The 21,843-nt window shown below is 49.7% G+C and overlaps 1 protein-coding gene across 1 annotated transcript in view; it reads left to right on the forward strand.

Annotated features, from left to right (window-relative positions):
• Positions 1 to 21,843, forward strand: part of LOC114022935 (arf-GAP with Rho-GAP domain, ANK repeat and PH domain-containing protein 1-like) — a 41,399-nt gene that overhangs the window by 16,335 nt on the left and 3,221 nt on the right. The window contains exons 4-15 of the mRNA XM_027835381.1: positions 11,423 to 11,568; positions 13,299 to 13,372; positions 14,332 to 14,438; positions 14,647 to 14,802; positions 15,343 to 15,436; positions 16,109 to 16,229; positions 16,586 to 16,788; positions 17,020 to 17,126; positions 17,796 to 17,995; positions 20,245 to 20,330; positions 21,208 to 21,390; positions 21,758 to 21,791. Coding sequence (XP_027691182.1) covers positions 11,423 to 11,568; positions 13,299 to 13,372; positions 14,332 to 14,438; positions 14,647 to 14,802; positions 15,343 to 15,436; positions 16,109 to 16,229; positions 16,586 to 16,788; positions 17,020 to 17,126; positions 17,796 to 17,995; positions 20,245 to 20,330; positions 21,208 to 21,390; positions 21,758 to 21,791 — 1,511 coding nt within the window. The remainder of the gene's footprint in view (positions 1 to 11,422; positions 11,569 to 13,298; positions 13,373 to 14,331; positions 14,439 to 14,646; positions 14,803 to 15,342; positions 15,437 to 16,108; positions 16,230 to 16,585; positions 16,789 to 17,019; positions 17,127 to 17,795; positions 17,996 to 20,244; positions 20,331 to 21,207; positions 21,391 to 21,757; positions 21,792 to 21,843) is intronic.

Raw genomic sequence — 21,843 nt, forward strand, 5'->3', positions numbered from 1 at the left:
CTCTAGTTTGTTTTATAGATGAGGAAACTGAGGCACACAGGGTTAAATGACTTACCCAGGTTCACACAACTAGTAAATTGTCTGAGGTCAGATTTGAACTCAGGAATGTGGGTCTTCCTGACTCCACGCCTATCCACAGAAGTGGGGAACTCGCAGCCTCGAGGCCACATGTGGCCTTCTAGGTTCTTGGGTATGGCCTTTTGACTGAGTCCAAGTTTTACTTTTATTAAGGGGATTTGTTCTGTGAAGTTTGGATTAGTCAGGAGGCCGCACTTAAGGACATAGAGGGCCACATGTGGTCTGTGGGTTCCCCACCCCTGTACTACACCATTTAGCTACTTTACCCAGGGTTACATAGGCAATAACTATTTGGGACAGGATCAGAACCCAGGTTTTCCTTACTTTGTCCACCATGATTTAACCACAAAGTTACAAACAAGGAAGCCTAGATGAATGGTCAGAAGGGGATTCACATTTAGGGAGGAAGTTAATAGGCTCAGCTTTGGATGAATTTGGATGAATTTGAGGTGCCATTGGGACATCCATGTGGAGCTGGAAATGTAGGTGTGGAGCTTAGAAAAGAAGGAGCCCTAAGCTCTTAGCATTATCTTAGACTTGAGGCAGCCAGGTGGCAGAGTGGATAGAGCTTTGAGCCTGGAGTCAGGAAGACTTGAGGTCAAATCGGGCCTCAGATGACACTTACTAACTGCCCCACCCTGGGCAAGTCACTTCACCTGTATCTACTTCAGTTTCAGTTTCTTCAACTGTAAAATGGGGATAATAATAGCATCTATCTCCCTGGGTTGTTGTGAAGATCAAGTGAGATAATACTTGTAAAGTGCTTAGCATATTGCCTGGCACATAGTAGTTACTTAAATAAGTATATCCTCCCTCCCTCCCTCTCTTCCTTCCCTCCTCCCTCCTCCCTTTCTTCCTTCCTTCGTTTCTTTCTCCCTTCCTTCATTTCTTCCTCCCTCCTCTTCCTTCCATCCTTTTTTCCTTCCTCCTTCCCTCTCTTCCTTCCTTCCTTCCTTCCTCTCTCTCTTCCTTCCTTTGTTTCTTCCTCCCTCCCTCTCTTCCTTCCTCCCTCCCTCTCTCTCTTCCTTTCTTCCTTCCTTCCTTCCTTCTTTCCTCTTTGCACCACCCAGGGCCATCCAGTATTAAAGTGGGCTACATCACTAGGAAGAGAGCCTTTTGTCCCTACATGTCTTCATGCAGAGGGTTGGTGGCCACTTGTGGGGGGTGGGATGGCTTATAGCTAGGACTGATGATTTCAGTAAGGGCTGGTTGAGATACCCTTTGAAGTTCCTGCCAACTCTGACTTCATTGGCTGTGAGGTCACTGCTAAGGCAGCTCATGAAAATCTGTGATTGTGTGTGTGTGTCCACGTGTCTGCCTGTTCTCTGTGTGGGGGGAGGCGTGGAGAAGGGGAGGGTCGTTCTCCATCTGTGTTTCACTGTTTGCCCATCTGTGCTTGCATATGTGTCCATCTGTGAGTGTTTGTTTTGACAATAGATGCTGATGTAAACTGGGGATAACACCTTGGGGCCAGAGCCTCAGGTATCCCCAGGCTCAGAGCTCAGCCTGGGACGTGACCTGGGGTCAGGGACCCATCCAAGTTCGAGTATTTCTGTCTGCACGTGTGTGTGCGTGTATGTGTATCTAGGAATGTAGAACTATATATTCATACAGAATATCTGAGCTAGTCAGGACCTTAGAGACCATCTAGTCCATATCCCTCATTTTTACAAAGGACGAAACTGAGGCTCAGACATGGAAAGGGCTAGCCCAAGATCAGAGAGCATGTCTGGGGAAAGCTGGGATGCTTTTTCCACTGAATGGAGGCTCCTCATGCAGATCCTGGAAAGCTGCTCCTCCTTTGCTGGGCCTGCCCGTGGCCTAGCCAATCTCTGGCCTCCATCCTGGTCAGCCAGGACCGTTCTGGGAGGATGGCAGAGGCGACATGATGGCACAGAATGTTAGGACATGGTAGGGAACTCCTGGGCTGGGGAGCTTGGTGAACCGGCTTCTCCTTTTACTTAAACACTTCCTTATTCTGGGTTTCGTTTTCCCCCTCTATAAAGAAAGGGGATTAGCCTAGATACTCTTAAAGCTCTAAATGTCCTCTCAGTCCCTCTGGAAAGCCTCGTCCTTCCTTAGCCAATCCCAGGTCCCCAAGTAGATGGTCACTTGTTGCTAAGGGAGCTCTGGGGAAGGTTTTGGGTCTCTTGAAGGGAGAATACCTCTTAATGCCTCAGAACTGAGCTGGGGGAAGGGGGAACATCCCCAGCCTCTCACTTCCTGCCCTAGCCAGCTGTGGCAATGAAGGATGGCACATGATTGGGGAGGGAGGTGAGACAGTGAAGGATTTTGGGGGGCATGCAGTCTGGGGGGGCTGGGGAGGAAGTATCTGCCCCAGGGGATTCTGGGTGACTTTTTTCGTTTTCTCTTTGTGGGATCATGTTTTCAGGAAGTATTGAGAGGTGGAGGGGGAGAGGTGGAGGGGGAGAGGCGGAGAGCAGGAAGCAGGCGGAGCATTGGACAGGCATAGAGACACAGAAACACAGGGGTACCTATACACACACAGAAAACAGATGGACATTCACAGTTACATACTTGAAACCTCAGCCTTGAGCACCTACTGATATAAACACATAGACATACACGGAATAACCCCACAGACACACACGGATAGAAAACGCACTGCAAAAAAGCACACATACTAACACATGAACACATCACAAATTCTTTTAGACACAGCTGGCCAGAGAAAGAAAGAGGAGGACGAAGAGGATACGACTTGAGGGTGAGCGGGTGTGGTGTCAGTTGGCCAGTTTGGGCAAAGCCCCCCCCCCACAGTAATCCGGGGAGTCTGGGAAGGTGTCTGCTGCAGGGGCTCAGCGTGGGTCTTGTTCCTGAGTCCCCCTCTCTCAGTGACTCTTATTTCACTTGCATTCTCTTCCTCTCCTCTAGTCAATTCTTTCTTGATCTCAGAATTTTCTTCTGTCTTGTTTTTTCTTACTCTGCTCTCTATCTCTTGTACTGTCTATCACTTTTCATTCTGTCTTCCTCACCATTACTTTCTCTTTTCTTTAGGTCTCTTCTGACTTTTTTCAAGTCTCTGTCCCTCTCATTGAATTGATTTCTTCTTCCTCTTATTCTTTCCTTCTACTTCTACTTCTCCATCTGTCTCTCTCCCTCTCTCTTTTCTTTTCTTTTCCTCCCTCTTCTCTCCCTCCCTCTGCCCCTCTTTCCTCCCTTTCCTCTTCCTTCTCCCTCCTCTCCCTCCTTCCTTCTCCCCCTTTTTTCTTTCCTTCTCTTGTCTCTTTCTCTCTGTTCCTCTCTCTTTTCTCCCTCACCTTCTTCCGCCCCCCCCCCCCATCTCTGTGGGTCTTTGTCTCTATAAGACTATCTCTGCTGGTGTTTCTTCTCTTTCTGTCTTCTGGGAAATGCTGGCTTAACATGGAGGCAGCCATAAGAAGGGAAGAATGACTTATTTCTCTTTTCCCTTCTTCTCATTCCCCCTCCCACCCTCCGCCAAGTAATGGATCCAGGAGTCCCTGACTCCCAGGCTGTATTTCCTGGGTTCCTGAGGTCCCTCTAGGATCTCTTGGAAGCCTCACCCCCTGAATTCCAGGGGCTGTATGTGGCTTTATCAGGGCAGGCCTGATCTGGGATGTGGTTCTGTGCAGCTGCCTCCTTCCACCACAACCTTTCTCAAGGGCTGGTGACTAGGATGACCTTGGCAAAGTATGACTAGATTTTTGTTCCCCCCAGGCTGGATCTTTGAAACTGATTAATTCAATGTTTGGGGTACTAGGAACATCTGGGTCAGAAAATAACAAAGGGGGAGTTACATATACTAGGGCTCGAGTTTGTCCTGTGGGGCTCAAGGCTAAAGTTTGTCCACACTTGTTATACATAGACTTAGATCTGGAAGGGGCCTCAGAGAGAATCTGTAACTGGTCAGGAATCCTTTCTCAAATACCTCTGACAAGAGCTCATCCAAGCTCTGCCTAGAGACCTCCAGTGACCCTCCTGGGACAGTCCATCTCACTTTGGGACAGTTCTAGTTGTTGTGAATGAGGGAATGGGTCAGTGCATGGGTCAGTTGATGAAAGTGCCTGGTAAAAGGGGTTCAGACTTCTAAGGGGGTCTCCACAGAAGTTCTGCCCCTCCCCCAGGATTGCTTGAGGGCGATCCCTAGAGGCTCGCTGGGAAGGGAAGACTTCTGGAGCACAAAGAAGCTTGAGCTGTGCCTTGAAGGATGAGGACAATGTGGATAGGAGTCCAGAGAGCTTCCCACATATGAAGGGCAAGTGAGCAAAGGGCACAGCTGCTGGTAGGGAGAGAATGGTGAGGTGCCTGGCCTGGCTGAAATAATGAAGGTGTGTGAAGCTGGGAGCTGGGAGACGTGAGGACAGGAGAGAAGGGAGATTGAAGGCAGACTCCAGACAACACTGAAGAATTTGGACTTCCCATGGATCATAGGGGAACCATGGCAGGTTCCTGAGCTAGAAAAGTGATGTGGTCAGAAATGGGTTGTAGAAAGGTATCGTTGACTTCACATACAGAAAGGTCATTGAGGAGGCTACTGCTGTTTTCCAGAGAAGAGAGACTGAGGTCTGAGCTGAGATGGGGATGGAGTAGAGCCCGGAGAGAGGGAGAGGAGGAGACCAGTGTGTCTATCTTGGTTTCTGTTTTTTCTCCCCTTTCTCTTTGTGTCTTTGAGTGTCAGTATCTCTTTCTGTCTCTCTGCCTCTTTTTCTCTGTATATGGCAAAGGAGAGATAGGAGGAGGCTGATACAATTGTCTGATATTTCTGTGATGTGGTGAAGTTTACAGAATGCTTTATATACGTTGTCTGTCTTATGTGGAGTAGGGGCTTAATAAATGCTTATCTAAACAAAATGACCTTCATCTGAGTCTCACAGCAACCCTATGCAGTGGGTGGTATAGTTATTATTATTCCCACCTCTGATTTTCCAGGGCGGGATGAAGTGACTTGCCCATGATCATCCAGCTTATAAGGGTCTAGAGTGGGGCATAGAGCCCTCTGAAACTTTGCTTTGAGGCAGCAAGACATAGGCATGAGATGCTGCACCAAGAGGGAGCCTGGTTTCTGCAAGGAGGTCCCCGAGACCTAGCCCGGGGCATGAACCTAATGACCTCTTGGGTCTTATGATGCTGGGGAAGGGCTGGGGTTGGTTCACACCAATCTCAGAGGAAGCAGGCTAGTGCTCAGAGAGAAGAGTGGAGAAAGTGGAAGAGGAAGAATAGGATTGAGGAAGTAGGTTGCCCTTGGCCAGGGGATAAATGAGACCTGTGGGACAGGCCCCCAAAAAAACCTGTCAAACATTTGGGGGCTTCCTCTCCTCATCAGCAGCTGTTTGTTACAGTAGGTAGAGCACTAGACTTGGAGTGAGGAATGATTGAGTTCAGATTCTGCCTCAAGTACTTACTAGCTATGTGACCTTGTTGTGTAACCTCTCTCAGCCTCAGTTTTCTCATCTGTAAAATGGAAATAGTAACATCTGCTTCACTTGATTGTTGTGAGGACCTAATGAGATAATATATGTAAAATGCTTTGTAAATCTTGAAGTATTCTCAAAGTGCTATCTCCTGTTATCATCTTAGCTCCTGACTGTAGCCCCCAGGGCCATCCAGGTCAGGCCTTGTCTGTCCAAGAGTTTGAACATCGCTGTCATGAATTCTAGATGAATGAATGAACGATGGAATCTTTGACCAGCCACCTATGAATCATGGTACTTCTCAGAAAGGAAGCTCTGCCCTGAGTCCTGGGATTCAGGAGTGAAGATGGACCCTATGAGTCTTCCCCCTTGCTTAGGCCAATGGCTTACCATGGGGACTGTCTTAGAGGGTGGGGACAGCTCCCCCAGTCTGATCTCTGCTGCCAGAGAGTTGGCACGTTGCATGGTGTCCTGCTACAGGGGTTGTGTGGGAACTAAGAGGTCTCGTGTTACAAACCCAATTGGAGATATTTTAGAGTAAAGATGTTTATCGGGTAAAGATACCTGTTACGTATAAGGTCCTCTGCTTAGCAAAGAGATTGCAAGGGTAATTGCAGCATAAATGCTGCCCTCAGGAAGGTGCTCACAGTCCAGCACTCATGTACAAGGTATCATGTGTGATGAGTGTTGAGAAGAAATCCAGACAAAATGGCCTAGGAAAATTTGAGGAGGAAAAGACCATTTTCATCTGTGCCTGGAGGAAAGGTGAAAAGGGTGGAGCAGACAGGGAAGATTCCTGGGGGAAGGTAGGTGGGTACTGAGCTGAGCCCTAAAGGAAGAAAGACTTCAACTGGTGGAGATGAGGATGGAGTGCCTTCCAGGTATCTGTGATGGTAGGTGTGACTATGTGGACATGATAGATGGCTTCTGTAGTTCCATCACCCAGCCTCATGTGAAATGAGGCTGGAAAGGAAAATAGAGTCAGATTAGGGAGGGCCTTGAATGCCAGGCTAATGAGTTTGTATTTTGTCATGTAGGTGATAAAGGAGCCACTGAAGGATTCTGAAACAGGGTTGTGACATGGGTAGACCTTTTATGCCTATGCCTGTACCTGTGCCTATGCCTTAGGAAGATTATTTGGCAGCTGTGAGAAGGATGAATTGGAGAATGGTAGGGAGACTGAAAGGGGACCAGTTAAGAAAAGGGAAAACTTAAGGATCACCTTCTACATGAAGTTTTGAAGGAAACAGATTCTCAAGAGGTGAAGAGGGAGAGTATTCCAGGCATGAGGAACAGCCAATGCAAAGGCATGGGGATGGGACATGGAGTATTATATGTGGGAACCAGCAAGAAGAATAGTCTGATTGGATGATCTTGCACAGGGTGACATAGAATAATGAAAGCAGGGCTGGAAAGGAATGAAAGTGTATCCTGTAAGAGGTGAGGATCAGATGGCATAGAAAAGTCAAGAAAATAAAAATGAGAAAAGGCCATTTGATTTGATGATGAAGAAGTCATTGGTGACTTTGGAAAGAATAATTTCTGTTGAGTGGTGGGGAGGGAAGACAAAGAATAACACGCTTCCTCTGGGTGCAGGGCTCACCCTGGGCCTTGGGAGAGACACCGAGTCTAGACAAGGCATGCTCTCTGTCCTTAGGGAGTACAGGGTCTTGGATAGGGAGCAAACAGATACAGATAGCTTTGATATACACCATTAAATAACTGAATTAGAGAGGTTCAAACAATTGATATCTCAGGCCTGAGGGGACAAGCTACTTGAAGGAGATGGCTTTTAAGTGAAGATTTAAATGATGGGTAAGAATTCACTTGGTGAAGAGAGGAAAGGAAGGCATTCCTGGCATAGGGAACTGCCTGAGCAGATGTGCAGGGGCTGGATAGCATGTGGGTTCGGGGGTAAAGGGTCTAGTTTGACTGGATCATAAAGGTTGGAGAAAGGAGCATAAATATTGCAATGGTCAGGTGATGCCATGTTGTAGAGGCACTGGAATGCCACATATAGGTGTTTGAACTGAACTCATTAGTCAGTAGGATGCAACTGAAGGTTTTTGAAGGTAAGAGTGATGTGGTCATGCCTGTACATTAGGAAGATTATTTTGATAGTGTGTGAAAGGTGGCTTGAAGTTGACGGAGATCATAGGACGGAACAAGAGCTGTTAGAAAACCATGGCAGCTTCCAGGATTTGGGAAGGTCACTTTCCCAGGGGTTCCTAAGGTCTAAGCTGTTCCATAAGCTCTGGCTAGGCAGGAAGAGGTGATTACCTGAGCCAAGAAAGATTGGGTCAGTCACTGGGCAGAGGACCTGCCCATTAGAAAGCCAGAGCCTGCCTTTCAGAGTGGGAAGGCAAGGGCTCCAACAGGGTGAACAACCTTTGAAAAGGGAAAGGGATCAATGGAACCTAAGTCAACATTTGGGGCAAGATGGTGCCACCAGGTAGCAGAGCCCTGTAAGCTGCAAGTGTAGGTCTCCACAGGGCTTCTGGGTCACTGTGGGGGCATGGTGGGTTGATGATGCCACCTCAAACAGATAAGCTGGGGCTATGGGGGGTCACCCCAAAGGAGACCAGGAAGTCACGTGTCAGAGGGACAGCAGATTCCTCAGTACATGTCATGAGAAGAGACCTGAGTTCTAACATTTCCCAACTGTATGATCTTGGTGCAGGAGAAGGAGCCCTGACTGTGAAGTCACAGGACCTGGGTTCGATCCCACGTCTGATCCCTGTGTGACCTTGGGGAAGCTCCTTAATCTTTCTGAGCATGTGTCCACATCTACAGATGAAGAGGTTGGGCCAGATGATGTCAGAGGCCCCTTTCATCTCTAGATTTGTGATCCTATGACCCTTTCTAGGCTTCAGTCTCCTCTTTTGTAAAATGCAGCCAGTCATCCTCGCTCTTCCAAAAAGTACCCCAGGCATAGGAGCTCTGTAGAGAGTGGCAAAGTTAGTTAGGGGAAAGAACTAGACCTATTATTTCATTGTTATAGGAAGTTCCCAGTGTGGAAACTCCCTTTACCATCGTAGGTCATGTTTTTGGCAACTTAGAGTCTTAGAGAGTTGCCTAGAACATGGAGAGGTTAAGTAACTGAGGGTCACATGACCAACTTGTGTCAGAGGCAGGACTTGAACCCAGCTTTTACTGGCTCTGAGACTGGCTTTCTCTACCTCATGACATGCTACCTCTCTCTGATATTCATTATTTACATTATTATGCCATCAGCCCTTCCTCAGTCTGAGCCAGAAAGATCAGCTAACATCCGTCCCAGGCAAGGCTGGCCTGGGTACAGGACTTGGCTGGGCCAGTGGTGACCTCTATGTTTGGGTGTTGGATCGTGTCCAGAGCAGCGTAACCACAAGGAGGAGGAAATGAGATGCTATGCCCAAGATCAACTGAAGGAATGGGGGTGTTTGGCCTGTTGGAGAGAAGCCTTACCGGGGACATGATAGCAATCTTGAAGTATCTGTAAGTCTGTCACATGGAGGGGCATTGTTCTACTTGGCCCCAGAAGGCAGAACTACAAGTAACGGATGGGAGGAAGTTGTAAGGAAAGAGATCTCTGCTCAGTATAAGTAGAACCTCTTAAAAAAATGAGAACTATTTAAAAATAGAATAAGACTTTTGGGGAAAGTAATTATTTGTCATTGGACGTCTTCAAGCAGTTGCTGGATGGTGACTTGTTGAGGGTGGTAGTGTTACTTGGCCATGAGTTGGACTAGTTCTTCCTTAAGCACTAAGTCCATGTGGGGTCTTGGGTAGTGCCCTCTCCCACTGTGAGCCTCAGTTTCTCCCTCAGGAAGACTGGACTATAAGATCTCCAGATCCCTTCTAGCTGTGGCATTCTGTGCTTCCTTCTCCCCCAGCTTCCTGGGAAAACTCCACTGAATGGAGACAGGACTTTGTCATCCACCTCCCACACACCTTTCACCCTGAGCCCAGGAAAACCCCCAGGAAACCAGCCAAGAAGAGGCTCAATGGCCACTTCATTCCTGGGCCCCGAGGAGATAAAGGGGAGATAGCAGGCAGGAACAAGCCAGGATGGACTGAGATTGTAGATAGGTTTCATATCTGTAATTTTCCTTTAAGGAAATCATGCTGAGTGCTGAGCTGTCTCTGTTTCCCCTTTCTCCACCTCTCAGTCAGCACATCTTTGCTGACGGAAAGGCTGTTGGCCAATGTTTCCCCAAGGAGGGTGGGACTGGAGTCAGGGTGATCAGAGATGTTTTCTGGCAAGACTGGAGCTGGACCTTGAAGGACCTGAAGATTTGAAGAGAGGTAGGGAATACATCTTGATGACTCGCCCAAGGTCAAAGAGCCAGTGGTGTCAGGGCCAATATTAGAACTCTTATTCAGGGCTTTCTCCACACTAGCTGCCTCGAGCAACTGGGAGAGACCAGAGTAGTTTTCACAATGTGCTCCTCAGAAGCTCGGGGTTCCATGAGCTTGCCTGAAAGAACTTCCTAGTGGTGACAGACGGGCTTGATTCATTCTTACTTTGTTTCCCTTTGCTCCTGCTGTGGTACTGCCCTGGGGCTGGGGTCGGGTCTCAGAGGCCGGCCAACAAATGTACATGTCCTTCTTGATGACCCTTGAGTACATACCTGTAAGCTCAAGGTCACTGTGGGAAAGACAGGAGGAAGAGGAGACTAGGGATTTTGTATTTTATCCTGAGGGGTAATAGGAAGCTGCCAAAGGTTTTTTGAAGAGGGGAGTAATGAGGTCAGGCTTGTATCTTAGAAAGATTATTTTTGGTGATTGTGTGGAGGATGGATTGGAGAAGGGAAAGAGACTAGAAGCAGGGACACCATAGAGGTTATTGCCTTAGCCCAGATGAAGGATTGAGAAAGACAGGGTTAAGTGACTTGTCCAGGGTCATAGAGCTATGTGTCTGAGGCTAGATTTGAATTCATGTTTTTTTGACTCCAGGATCGTCACTCTATCCACTACACCACCTAGCTGCCCCATTGATTTAGCACCAGCTCTGTGCTAAGCTCTGTGCTAAGGCTTTATACTTCCTCTTTGCCTCTTCCCTGTAGATTCTCCAGGCTGTCTTTGAAATTTAGCTCAAGGATCATTGCCTATAGGAAGCCAGTCTTGATCATCTCCCCAGTTGATCGTGCCATCCTTCTTAGAGATTACTTTGTGTTGTATCACTTTGTGTCTATTTCGTGTATGCTTTGCTTTGCTTTTCCATGGAATTGTTCCCTTCCCATAGAATGTAAGCTCCTTGAGGGCAGGAACTGCTTTTTGTCTTTGTCTAGCACAGTGCCTGGCACAGAATAAGCATTCAATGAATGAATGTGGGGAACAGAATAGATATTCTCTAAATTTCCTTCCTGGGGGCAGCTAGGTAGCTTGGTAGATAGAGTGTGGATCATGGAGTCAGAAATACTCACCTTCCTGAGTTCAAATGTGGCTTCAGACACTAGCTGTGTGACTCTAGGCATGTCACTTCACCCTGTTTGCCTCAGTTTCCTCATCTGTAAAATGAACTAGAGAAGGAAATGGCAAACCACTCTAGTATTTTGGCCAAGAAAACCCCAAATGGGGTTACAAAGAGTCAGACACTGCTGAAACAAATGAACAACAACAAAGTTTCCTGCCAGCTCTAAATCTATGACTTTCTTCTCCAGTTATTATGTGTCTCTGTCTTCCTCAGTCTCCCCCAGTCTCCATGTGGGGAGTTGCTACAGTTATCCAGGCAGTAGATGAGGAGACTGAGACTTGGATCACAGCTAGGGGAATGGAGGCACAGACTAAGAGGGAAACTTGACAGCAAAGGTGGTGGTGTGGGGACAGCAAGGAGATTCCCATGGGGATAGGCAGGTGGGCAGAACGACCCTTCTGTTGTTCTGAGACATCATTGGAGGCTCAAGGTTATGGAACAAAGCAGGGTCACCACAAGTCCATTTGACCCATAGTATCTTTCTCTCCTATAGTCTCCCCACAGAAGAGGAGAAGTCACTGGAGTCCGAGCTTGATGCACCTTTGTCCCCCATCTCCCAGATTCCCTCCCAGCCCCCTCCACTTGCCCTCAGTGCCCCAGAAATCCCCCCGAAGCCCTCCCGCCTGCTGCCTGAGTTTGGTAAGTCTTCTGTTCCTCTGAATTCCTTATAATCATTGTTTCTTATGGTGCAGTGATTGTCCTTGACTGCTTTCCATTGGTATTGTGTGGAGCTCTAGGAATGAACTAGATGAACTTAAAGGAAATGTGGTATTTGGGGTATCCCTTAGCCTTAAAGAATTCTCCCCAAATGGCTTCTTTGCAGTTTTCCTGCAGGCGTCTCTTGTTGTCTTTCCATGTCTGCAGACACCCAACAGTTTGTGGGGGGCAAACTTAGCCTGGGGCTGATATTTCTTCTTGAACTTTGTCTGAGAAAACACTAATGATAGAAAGTTGGCATCGAGCTCAATGTTGCTTCTCCTGTAGCTTCAAAATTTGCACGAATGTTACAACTCTAGACCTGCAGTCAGATTTCTTTTCAGCTCACTGCCTGGTTTGATTCCATTAGACAGAAGCTTATTTTCCATTAGTCGCCCTATCTGGTTTCCATTGGGCCCGTAGCCTGCCTTCTGTCATGGCTGGCAAGGAGGTCTGGACCATTATTCCCTGAGTTCTAGCTGAGGGATGTTTTCCCCCATTGTGTCTTCTTTGACTGTCCAGTTAAAAGGTGTTCCTCTGTCCTGGGCCACCTGTCAGTCGTGGGAGCACAAACCCATCCCCCTGGAAGCTCCCCCACCTCACACCCACTCTCCAAGCCTTTGCAATGACAGGGATCGTATACCCTCCTAGGGCAGGCCATTCCATTGTAGGACAAATTGATATTAAGGAGTTTTCCCTTCTGTTTTGCCAAATTTCCCTCTCTGTGATTTCCCCACATTGTTCTGAGTGTTCTCTAGGGACAAACAGAATTTGCCTGTGCCTCTTTCTATATAACAGTCCTTCAAATGACTGTCATGTGCCATCTCAAGTCTTCTCTTCTCCAGACTAAAAACCCCTTGATTTCTTTTATCCAAACCTCACCTGGCCTGAGATCTAGCTCCTTCCCTATCCTGGTTCGTGTCTGGACAAGCTCTTGTTCTTGTAAATGTTCTCATCAGTTCTTCCACCAGTGGTCACTAGATGACCATAAGCCCCTGTGGCCACATGCTCCTGGCCCCACCATAGTGTCCGCATCCCAGTGGCCCTGACTAGTCTACTGTGATGGGGTATCCTTCTTTCCTTGAGCCTCCTCCCTCCTTCCCTCGCTCGCTCCCAACAGGATGTTGCTTGCTGTGACGATGCCAGGAGTGGGCTGAACACCCTCTTTCTCTCTCACACTGCCTGTTATAAATAGCATTTCCTGCCCCACTCCACTTTCATGCTAAAAGGGCAGGATGAGGATGGCTTAGGGCAATGGAGACATTTCCTAGCATCATAGGATTTAGAGTAGGGAGAGGACTTTAGGTAGCACCTCGTCCAGTCCCCTCATTTTATAGAGGAGGCAACTCAGGCCCGAAGAGAAGTGGCTTTCCTTAAAGTCAGAGCTAGGAAGTAGGACCCAGGTCCTTTGCCCCTCACTCAGTGCTCTTTTCACTAGTGTGTAGCTGCTAATTCTGGCGTCAGTAATTCTGCCCACTCCCCTGTTACTCCCCGAGACAGTACTTAGATCAGCCCTGAGTTTCCTAGACGATTTCAAAGTTCCTTGAACTCTTGCCATGGGGTCTGTTCCCTGGGTGAGGGAGCTAATGCAGCCAGACGTGGAGGGTAGGAGCCTCTTGCTGTGTGCTGGGTCCCCCTGCCCTCCAGACTTAACTCTCATGCCTCTCCTACAGACGATTCAGACTATGATGAGCTTCCTGAAGAAGGGCCACCAGCCCCAAGCCCCACCCCAGTGATGGTCAACAAGGTGGGGACTATGGGGTGGGCTTGGGTGGGCAACAGGCATCTGTCACCACGAAGGCTGAATGTGTTCTCATGAGGCTATCTTTCTGTCTTTTTTGTCTGCTTGGGGCCACATATTTGCCTGTCTGTGCATCTCCACAGAGAAAGCTGTCTCTCTCATCTATTTGTCCAATCCACAGGGCGGGAACCCTGGGAGAAAGGTGGGAGGGTCGAGTGTCTCCAGCCCTTAGTACAAGGTGAGGTGGCAGAGGATGGGGGGTGGCATAGAAGAGGGGCCACTGGTCCACAGGCGGGGTAACCACAGGACAGTATACAGCAAACATCTGAGACTCACTTGCTGTATGTAGGGCCTTCTGCCAGGATCTGGGGAAGATCCAGAATGTAGATGTAAGACACAATCCCTGCCACCTTGGAGCTCCCAGTCTGGTTGGGGGAAGGGGAAGGTGGAGCACAGGAAACATGGGAGATGTGGAAGTTGGAGGGTGCTGATCAAAAACTGAACTCCACTGTGCCTTGTGCCTCCTCACCATTAAGGAGAAAGACTGGGAAGCTTGAAGAAGCCTGTCTTGATCAGCCCAAGCCCACTTGGCAGTTTGAGCAGGACAGAGCCTTCTTCTTCTTGGATTCCTTGGGGGTGGATGGTGGAGGGCACGGGACACTGTTGATCAGCAGGGAGGAATAAACAGGGCTTCTCAATTCCTACCTAAGCTTAACTTCCAGTGGGAGTGGGGAGGAGGGCCTGTGAGACTGGACTTTGTGGGTGTACATGTGCCAGTTTGTGTCTGTGTCTGTGTGCATGGGCAGGGGGATGACGGGCAAGGTAATGTAGAGGAAGTGTGAAACTGGCCTTGGCTCTTTTGGGGGTTGGGGGGCCCGGAAGGGAGGAGCCAGGGGGCCAGGTAGAGGGGGTAGGGGAAGCCTGAGAGGGGAAGAGTCTGATCAGGGGTACCTGGTGCGGGGTAGGAGGAGCCATCCCTGCAAGATGTCCCGAGGACTGTGAGCGTGGCCAGTCTGCTGAGTGAAGGTGACGAGCTTGCGGAGGACCCTCACTGCTATGAGGACATCCCCAAGTAGGAGCCAAGATCCTCCTTCACTGGGTTCTTCCTGTTCCCATAGGGGAGTGGCATCCTCCTGGGTGCCTTCTCCATTGTCCCTCCAGTGTCCATCAGGGACTCCTCCAAATGCCCACCTCCCCTTCCCCCCTTCCCTGGGGTCCCCTCCTTCAATGGAGGAGGTTCTCCTTGCCCCTTACCTACCCTGTCCCTATGCTTTCCCCAGTGGCATATGGGATGATGTTGGTCTGAGATCCCCAAGCCTCAGCAACACCGCAGCCCCAGAGCTCCCCCTGCATCCTATGGAGGGGCCGCCCTGGACCTCAACTCCCTCCACACCTGTCATCAAGGTTGGCTGGCTGGACAAGAACCCACCTCAGGGGTGAGTGATGACCCTACAGTCCCTCCTGCTCCCCCATGCCCTACCCGGAACCCCCTTGTTCATAGTGTTTGGAGAACGTGCTCTGTCAATGAATTCTGGCTTCAAGATCTCCCATCAATAGGGCTTAGAAATTTCCTGTGGGTGATGCTTAGAGATCTCTTTTTCTTGGGCTTTGGGGCATATAGCACGGGAGGGCTTTGAGATCATCTGGCCTAGTCCCTTTCCTCCAGGAAGATCCCTTCCATCCCCTGCTGTCTCTGCTATCCCAGCCTTCCATGGGCCACGCTGTCTCCCACTCTCCCAGCCTTCCACGGGCCGCGCTGTCTCATCCTGCCTCTTGTCGTTCTCCCCCTGCCCCCCCCCCCAACCTTGGGATCTCTTCTTCAGTTGAAGGCCACCCGCCTCTGCAGGTGGATGGCAAAGCAGGCCTCCTAGGTTGTCTCAGTCTAGGTCTCCATCCCATGAAACCTATCTGTGGGTCCCTGACCATGGAGCGGTGGAGCCTGGAAGCCTGACTGCTTATGACTATCTTCTCCTAAGGCCCCACATATCTTACACTGCCAGATCCTACATCTATCAGAAGCGATGGGTCAGGCTGGACTCTGATTACCTACGGTACTTTGACAGCGACAAGGTGAGACTCCAGGAGATTCTGGACTGAGCCCTGACCCTGGCCCCTGACAACCCTGATCCCACACTGAATGTTGACCCAAGTACTGGACTGAGATCCAATTCTATCTCTATACTGAGCCCTAATCCTGGCCCCCAGTAGAACATTGATCCTAAGGTAGCTCAGTGGATAGTGTGCTGGGACTGGATGTTCTGAGTCCAAATCCAGCCTCAAACATTTCCTAGCTGTGTGACCCTGGGCAAGTCACTTCACCTCTGTCTGCCTTAGTTTCCTTAACTGTAAAATGGGGATAATGCTATCCAACCCTACACTACCTCCCAAGTCTATTGTAAGGATCAACGGAGATAATATTTGTAAAAAGCACTTAGCCCAGTGCCCGGCACGTACTAGGCACTATATAAATGCTTGTTATCAACCCTGTTGCATCCTATTCTGGTCACTACTGAAACCTGATCTTGACCCTGGAATAAGGCCTAACCTTACCTCCAGATTGAGGCTCTGCCCATACCAGAGCCCAGTTCCTTCATTAGTCCTGCAGAGAAGGAAGGGATAAAGAAAGAGAAGCTATTTTTGGGGAGCTCTAGAGGGTTGGACCTTGGGGAGCCGGATCTCTGAGTGACTTGCCTCTTGGGTCGCTCTCCTCCTCTTCCACCTCTCTCCCCTCTGATACTCTAGGATGCGTATTCCAAGCGTTTCATCCCTGTCTCCTCCATCTCTCGAGTTTCTGGCATCAGTGACCAGAAGTTTGAAGTCATCACACATAACCGGACCTTTGTCTTCCGGGCTGAGAGTGATGGTGAGACGGGATAAAGGAGGGCGAAGAAAGGGGCATTGAAAGTTAGGAAAAGTGCTCCCCCCAATCTAAAAAGGAGGCACAGCTCTGTTCCTAGCACGGCCCTCCCTGCCGTCCTACCCCAGGCTGAAGGGGACACACACCCCACATCCACAGCATGGGCATCAAAGCTGAGCTGAAGGGGCATGGGAAATTTAAAGGATGGCGAATGAAGACCTGATCAGAGCTGGGGGTTAACCCAGTAGGGGTTCCTGGCAAAAAGTGATTGTTGAGCAGGCAAGGAAAGAGCTGAGGGAAAGGGAGAGGAGGTGAGCCTGGGATCTCAGAGTTGGAGCTTCCCTTCCTCTTGCCGCATGTAGCTGAGCGGAAGGACTGGATGCAGGCCCTTCAGCAGGCGGTGGAGGAGCAGCGGGGCCGGGCCCGGCTCTCAAAGGCCAGCCCCCTGGAGCCTCACTGTCCTGGGATCCCAGACCAAGCTGGCAGCCTGGAGCTTCGAGGGGTGAAGAGCAAGCTCTATGTGGTGGTGGTCGGTGACAAGGTGCTACTGTATAAGAACTTGGAGGTGGGTGTGATTCCTGAGGAGGAGCCCAGTGGAGTAGGGGGATGGGAACCAGAATCCCCCCCTTCACCCTCATCCTCTCCTCCTATCCCCCCAGCATCCTCATCCCCTCCAATACCCTCAGCCCCGCTGCACCCTCATCCCTCCTTCTCCTATCCCAGCCCTCCCTGTCCACCCATACAACCCCCTGGATGCTGTCTTGGAACTCCATCTCTAGCCTCATCTTCTTCCCAGGAATACCAGATGGGTATAGGCATCACTTTCATTGATATGAGCGTAGGCAATGTGAAAGACTCAGATCGGAGAAGCTTTGATCTCACCACTCCTTATCGGATCTTCAGGTGAGCTCCTCTGACTCCCAGCTCTACTGTCCCCAAGACACTTGCTTTTCTCATTCTTGTCCCCCATATTTTAGCTACCTCACCCCCCCTTCAGATAATTAACCTCCCCTTATCCCTGCCTCCCAATTTTTAGGCTACTCTTCTCACCCAGTCTTGGGCTCCTCCCACCTCCATCCCAGTCCCTTTCACCACCTCAATCCTCAGATGACTCCTCTCCCCCAGTCCAGTCCCTCATACTTTAGACAACCCTACCCTCCACATCCTCCTTTCTCGAGCCATTTGTCTCCTTCAATTTTATCCCATCATCTTGGACAACCCAACAGTCTCACCTCCTCCATCCATGGCTGCTTACCTTGAACAACCTCCCCCACTTTGAACAACCAACTTTTCCAGTGCCGTCATCAGGCCATTCAGTTGTCCCACCCCTGTCCCTTCTGAGGTTGAACAAGCCCACGTGTCTTACTTTCTCCATCCTTTGCTTGTCACATCTTCCAGCCCTAAGCTCTTTTCATACCAGATGACCTCCTCCCCTTTGCCTCTGTCTTCCACAGCCCTTGGGTTGCTTACCTTTCTTCACCATGGGCCATCCTATTGGCACTGTCCCCCTTCTTCCAGGCTGCGTCCCCCATTATCTCCCTCAAGCCTTGCTCATCATCCATATCCCCTTAGTTTCTCGGCTGAGTCAGAGTCGGAGAAGGCCGAGTGGCTGGAGGCCATGCAGGGTGCCATTGCGGAGGCCCTGTCCACCATGGATGTGGCTGAGCAGATCTGGGCTGATGCCCCTAACCGACACTGCGCCGACTGTGGGGCCCCACATCCAGATTGGGCCTCCATCAACCTCTGCCTTGTGATTTGCAAGAGATGTGCAGGTATGTGACACTCAGCCATCCCGCCTCAAACATGGGAACCTGATGTGCTCTTGGGACAGCTTCCTGGAGAAGGGCAGCCTGGAAAGGGTGGCAGAATGCAGGGTGAAGAGCTCTGGCCTTGGGAGTCAAGAGACCTGGGAGTCTGACGCTTACCCTCTGTGTGACTTTGGGCAAGTCGCTACCCTGCTCTGGGCCTCAGTTTCTTTATCATTAAATGAGAATAATGATATCACAATATCTATCACTGAAGGTTGTTGTGAGGCAAGGGTTTTGTAAATGCTCATCATTCTGGGAATGACAGCGGGGATTCTTCTTGTATGATTCCGAGAATCAGAAGAAAGAGAGAAATGCCAAGAGTAAGCATGAAAATGAGTATGGGAGAGGATGTACCCTTCAGTTTGGTTGGAATATAGACTTTATGAAGGAGAGTTGTGTGAAATGAAAGTGCCAAGTGGAATAGAGCCTCAAATGCTAGGCTGAATTTGGGCAATGAGATGTGGCTAGATGGCAGTGCTTGTGAAAAAGACCAGGAGGTCTTAGTGGACCACAAGCCCCCCAGATTCCTAGTGAAGCTCAGAGGCCAGTGAGTCTAATTTTTGCCTTTGCATTCCCACTGCCTAGCTCAGTGATTGCTTGGTCCACTCCCTACTTGAGCAGGGCTTTCCTTCTACAACATTCCGTTCAATCCAATTTATCAAGCATTTCTTAAGTGTTACTTCTGTGCCAGGTGCTATGCTGGGCATTGGGGATACAAAGTCAAGTATGTCACTGCCCACAATATGCTTGCAATCTACTAGAGATTATATGTACCAATTAAATACAAAGTGCTTTCAGCGCAGGGGCCGAGGTGAGGCTACTGGTGACCAGCTGCTTCCAACTGGAAGAGCTGTCCTCTTGTGGGAGGTGCCCTTGAGCAGAGAGCCCTGAAGGATTGAGGGATCCTAAGAGAGGAAACCTGGTTTAGAGAATGGGGCACTGGAGTTAAAGTGAGGAAGACCTGGGTTCAGATCCCACCTCGGACACTTATTAGATATGTGGCTCTGGACAAATCACTTAACTGTGCCTCAGTTTCTTCATGTGTAAAATGAGGGGGTTGGACTCATTATCTCTAAGGTCCCTTCTGCCTTGAAAACTATGATCTACGTGGCAGCCACTGTGCTAGCACCCAGGCACTGGGGACCTCACTGACATTGGGGGGGGGCGCAGTACAAGATGCTCCCAAATAAGTAAATGAAAAATATATACGAGACAAAAACATCATCTTGGGAGGGCAGGGCACTAACAACAGGGGCGGTCAGGAAATCTCATAGGCATCCGCACTTGGGCTGGGCCTTGAAGGGAGTTAGGCATTCCAAAAGTTGGAGATGATAGGAGGAAGTATATCAGGCATGTCACATCCTATGCAAAAGCATGAACATGGGAGAAATAATGTCCTGTACAGTAAAGAGTCAGTTTGTATGGAGAATGCATGGGGAGAGTGGTGGGGAACAATGTGCATTTAGCCCAGAGAGATAGTTTAGAATCAGACGCAGAGCTTTAAATGCTAAACAGAGGATTGTGTTTGATCTTAAAGGCCATAGGGAGCCACTGCAGCTTTTTGAGCTGGGGAGTGACATGATCAGATCTGGGTTTAAGGAAAATCGTTTTGGCGGCTGTGTGGAGGATAGCTTGGAGTGTGGGGAGAAATTTGAGTCAGGGAGACCAGCTAGGAGGTTTTGTTTTAGTGTGGGTGAGAGGTGATGAGGCCCTGGCCTAGCTTGGGTAATGTCCTCATAAGTGGAGAGAAGAGGATGGATGTGAGATGGGTTAATCTGGAATCTATGAGATTTGGCAAAGAGTGGAAATTCATATTTGTGGACATAGTTGTGACCAGCCCTCCATAGAAATAAGGAGGTTAGGAGAGAGAATGCTGCAGGGGGAAAAACAATTAAGTTCTAGCATTGGGAAGTTTTTCCTTCTGTCCAGTTGAAAATGGCCCTTCTTGTCTAGAACCCAGGTGTCTGGACCCCCAGTTCAGAGCTCACTCCATTGGATCACACTGCTTTTCTCTCTTGCCTACCTTCTTCCTTCCCCTATTTCTCTGCCCCAATTCCCCCCAATCTACCCCTTGCCCATGTATGTGTCTCCCCCTGGGGTCAGGGCAGGATATGAGAAAGGTGGCTGCTTGTGGGGAGGGAAGCATAAGAACGGGAAGGCTCCATACCTGGTCAGCTGTGTCACTCGGCACCCCTGTATCCCTCTGTCCCCAGGGGAGCATCGATGGCTGGGGCCTTCTATCTCCAAGGTTCGGAGCTTGAAGATGGACCGGAAAGTGTGGACAGAGGATCTGATTGAGGTGAGGACGTCATTCTCTCCCTTTCCTTTCCCCAGAACTTTCTGTTTTGCAGCAGGAGGATGGACTCTTGACTGCCCTCAATTCTACACCTCCTCCAACCCCCTCCCCTCGCCCCAAGATCAAAGAACGTCCAACTCAAGAGGCAGCTGAGCCTGGAGACTCCAACAGCAGAGGAAGCCCCCTCCCTGGCCCAGCCCCCGAGAGTGACCCTCCTGGGCCTAGACAGGAATATTTGGCCGGAAATCACTGGGGTGTGTGTATCTTGGGTTGAGGAGCTGGGGTAGAGGGCTTGTTTCCAAAATCCCCGCCCTCCTCATCAGGATACAGACAGATGCTCCCCACCCCCACCCCAAGCTTTGAGAACCTCAGGAATGTAATGTTCCAGATGTTGGGTGGGGTGGAGCAGAGCTGGCAGCTGGAGGCTCCCCTATCCTTCCCTGATAAATGTCTGTCTTTCTGTTCCCTTGATGTCTATCCAGTCCCTAAATACTCACTTCTTCGTTCTATTTACTCCCTAAATGTCTGTGCATTTATCAGTCTGTTCCCTTCCTAAATATCTCTTTCCTAAATAGGTATCCATATATCCTCTCTAAATATCTGTCTTTTCTTTAAACACCTGTCTCTCTAGTTATTTGCTTTTAAAATGTCTGTCCATCCGTCCAGTTCTTGAATATTGATCTGTCTTTGCCCAAAGGGCCAAGCCCAGGGCCCAGGCTAGGACAGGAGGAAGTTTAGGTACTGACTTAAGCTAGACCCTCCCCAGGCTTTTGACTTCAGTTTCCCTTTTTGGAGAGAGGGGCATGCCGTGTCAGGAAGGGGCACTAATGCTGTCAGTGCTAGCTCCTGACCTCCCCTACCCCAAACTCTGTTTTCTCAGCTCTTCCATCATCTGGGGAATGAGGCCGGGAAGCAGTTCTGGGCAGCCAATGTCCCCCCTAGTGAAGCGTTGCACCCCAGCAGCAGCCCTGGGGACCGGCGGCACCACCTGGAGGCCAAGTACCGTGAGGGCAAGTACCGCCGTTATCACCGTTTCTTCGGCAAGCAAGAGGAGCTTGATAAGGTCAGCCTGAGCGTGTGCTCTGGGGGGCGGCATCCTTAGACAGCTGAGCCGGCTGCCTTGTACCTTTGAGCTATCCCCGCAACCACCAACTGTGCCACCCCTGGGCTGTTGGTAGCCAGAGACTGCCGGGTACCCCACTTGTGCCCTGGGGTCCCAGAGGGCAAAGGACCCTCAGAAGGTGGCCGTGCCTCAGGTTATTAGCACTGATGTCCTCATGATCATGGTGTCCCCTACCTCCTCACTGAGCTTTCCTTGAATCCTGTCTATCTGGAAGGGGTGCCCTATTCCCCACCCCTAACACCCTTCTCTCTCACCCTGCCCACCCTGACACACTTCTCTCTAGTCTCATTCTTTCTCTTTCTCCTAGAACATAATATATACCAGTGATGATGATGACGATGGTGATGATGATGATGGTGATGATGATGATGATGATGATGATGATGATGATGA

Source organism: Vombatus ursinus, unplaced genomic scaffold (genome assembly GCF_900497805.2).
Source record: "Vombatus ursinus unplaced genomic scaffold, bare-nosed wombat genome assembly UNPS02004331.1, whole genome shotgun sequence".
Lineage (NCBI taxonomy): Eukaryota > Metazoa > Chordata > Mammalia > Diprotodontia > Vombatidae > Vombatus > Vombatus ursinus.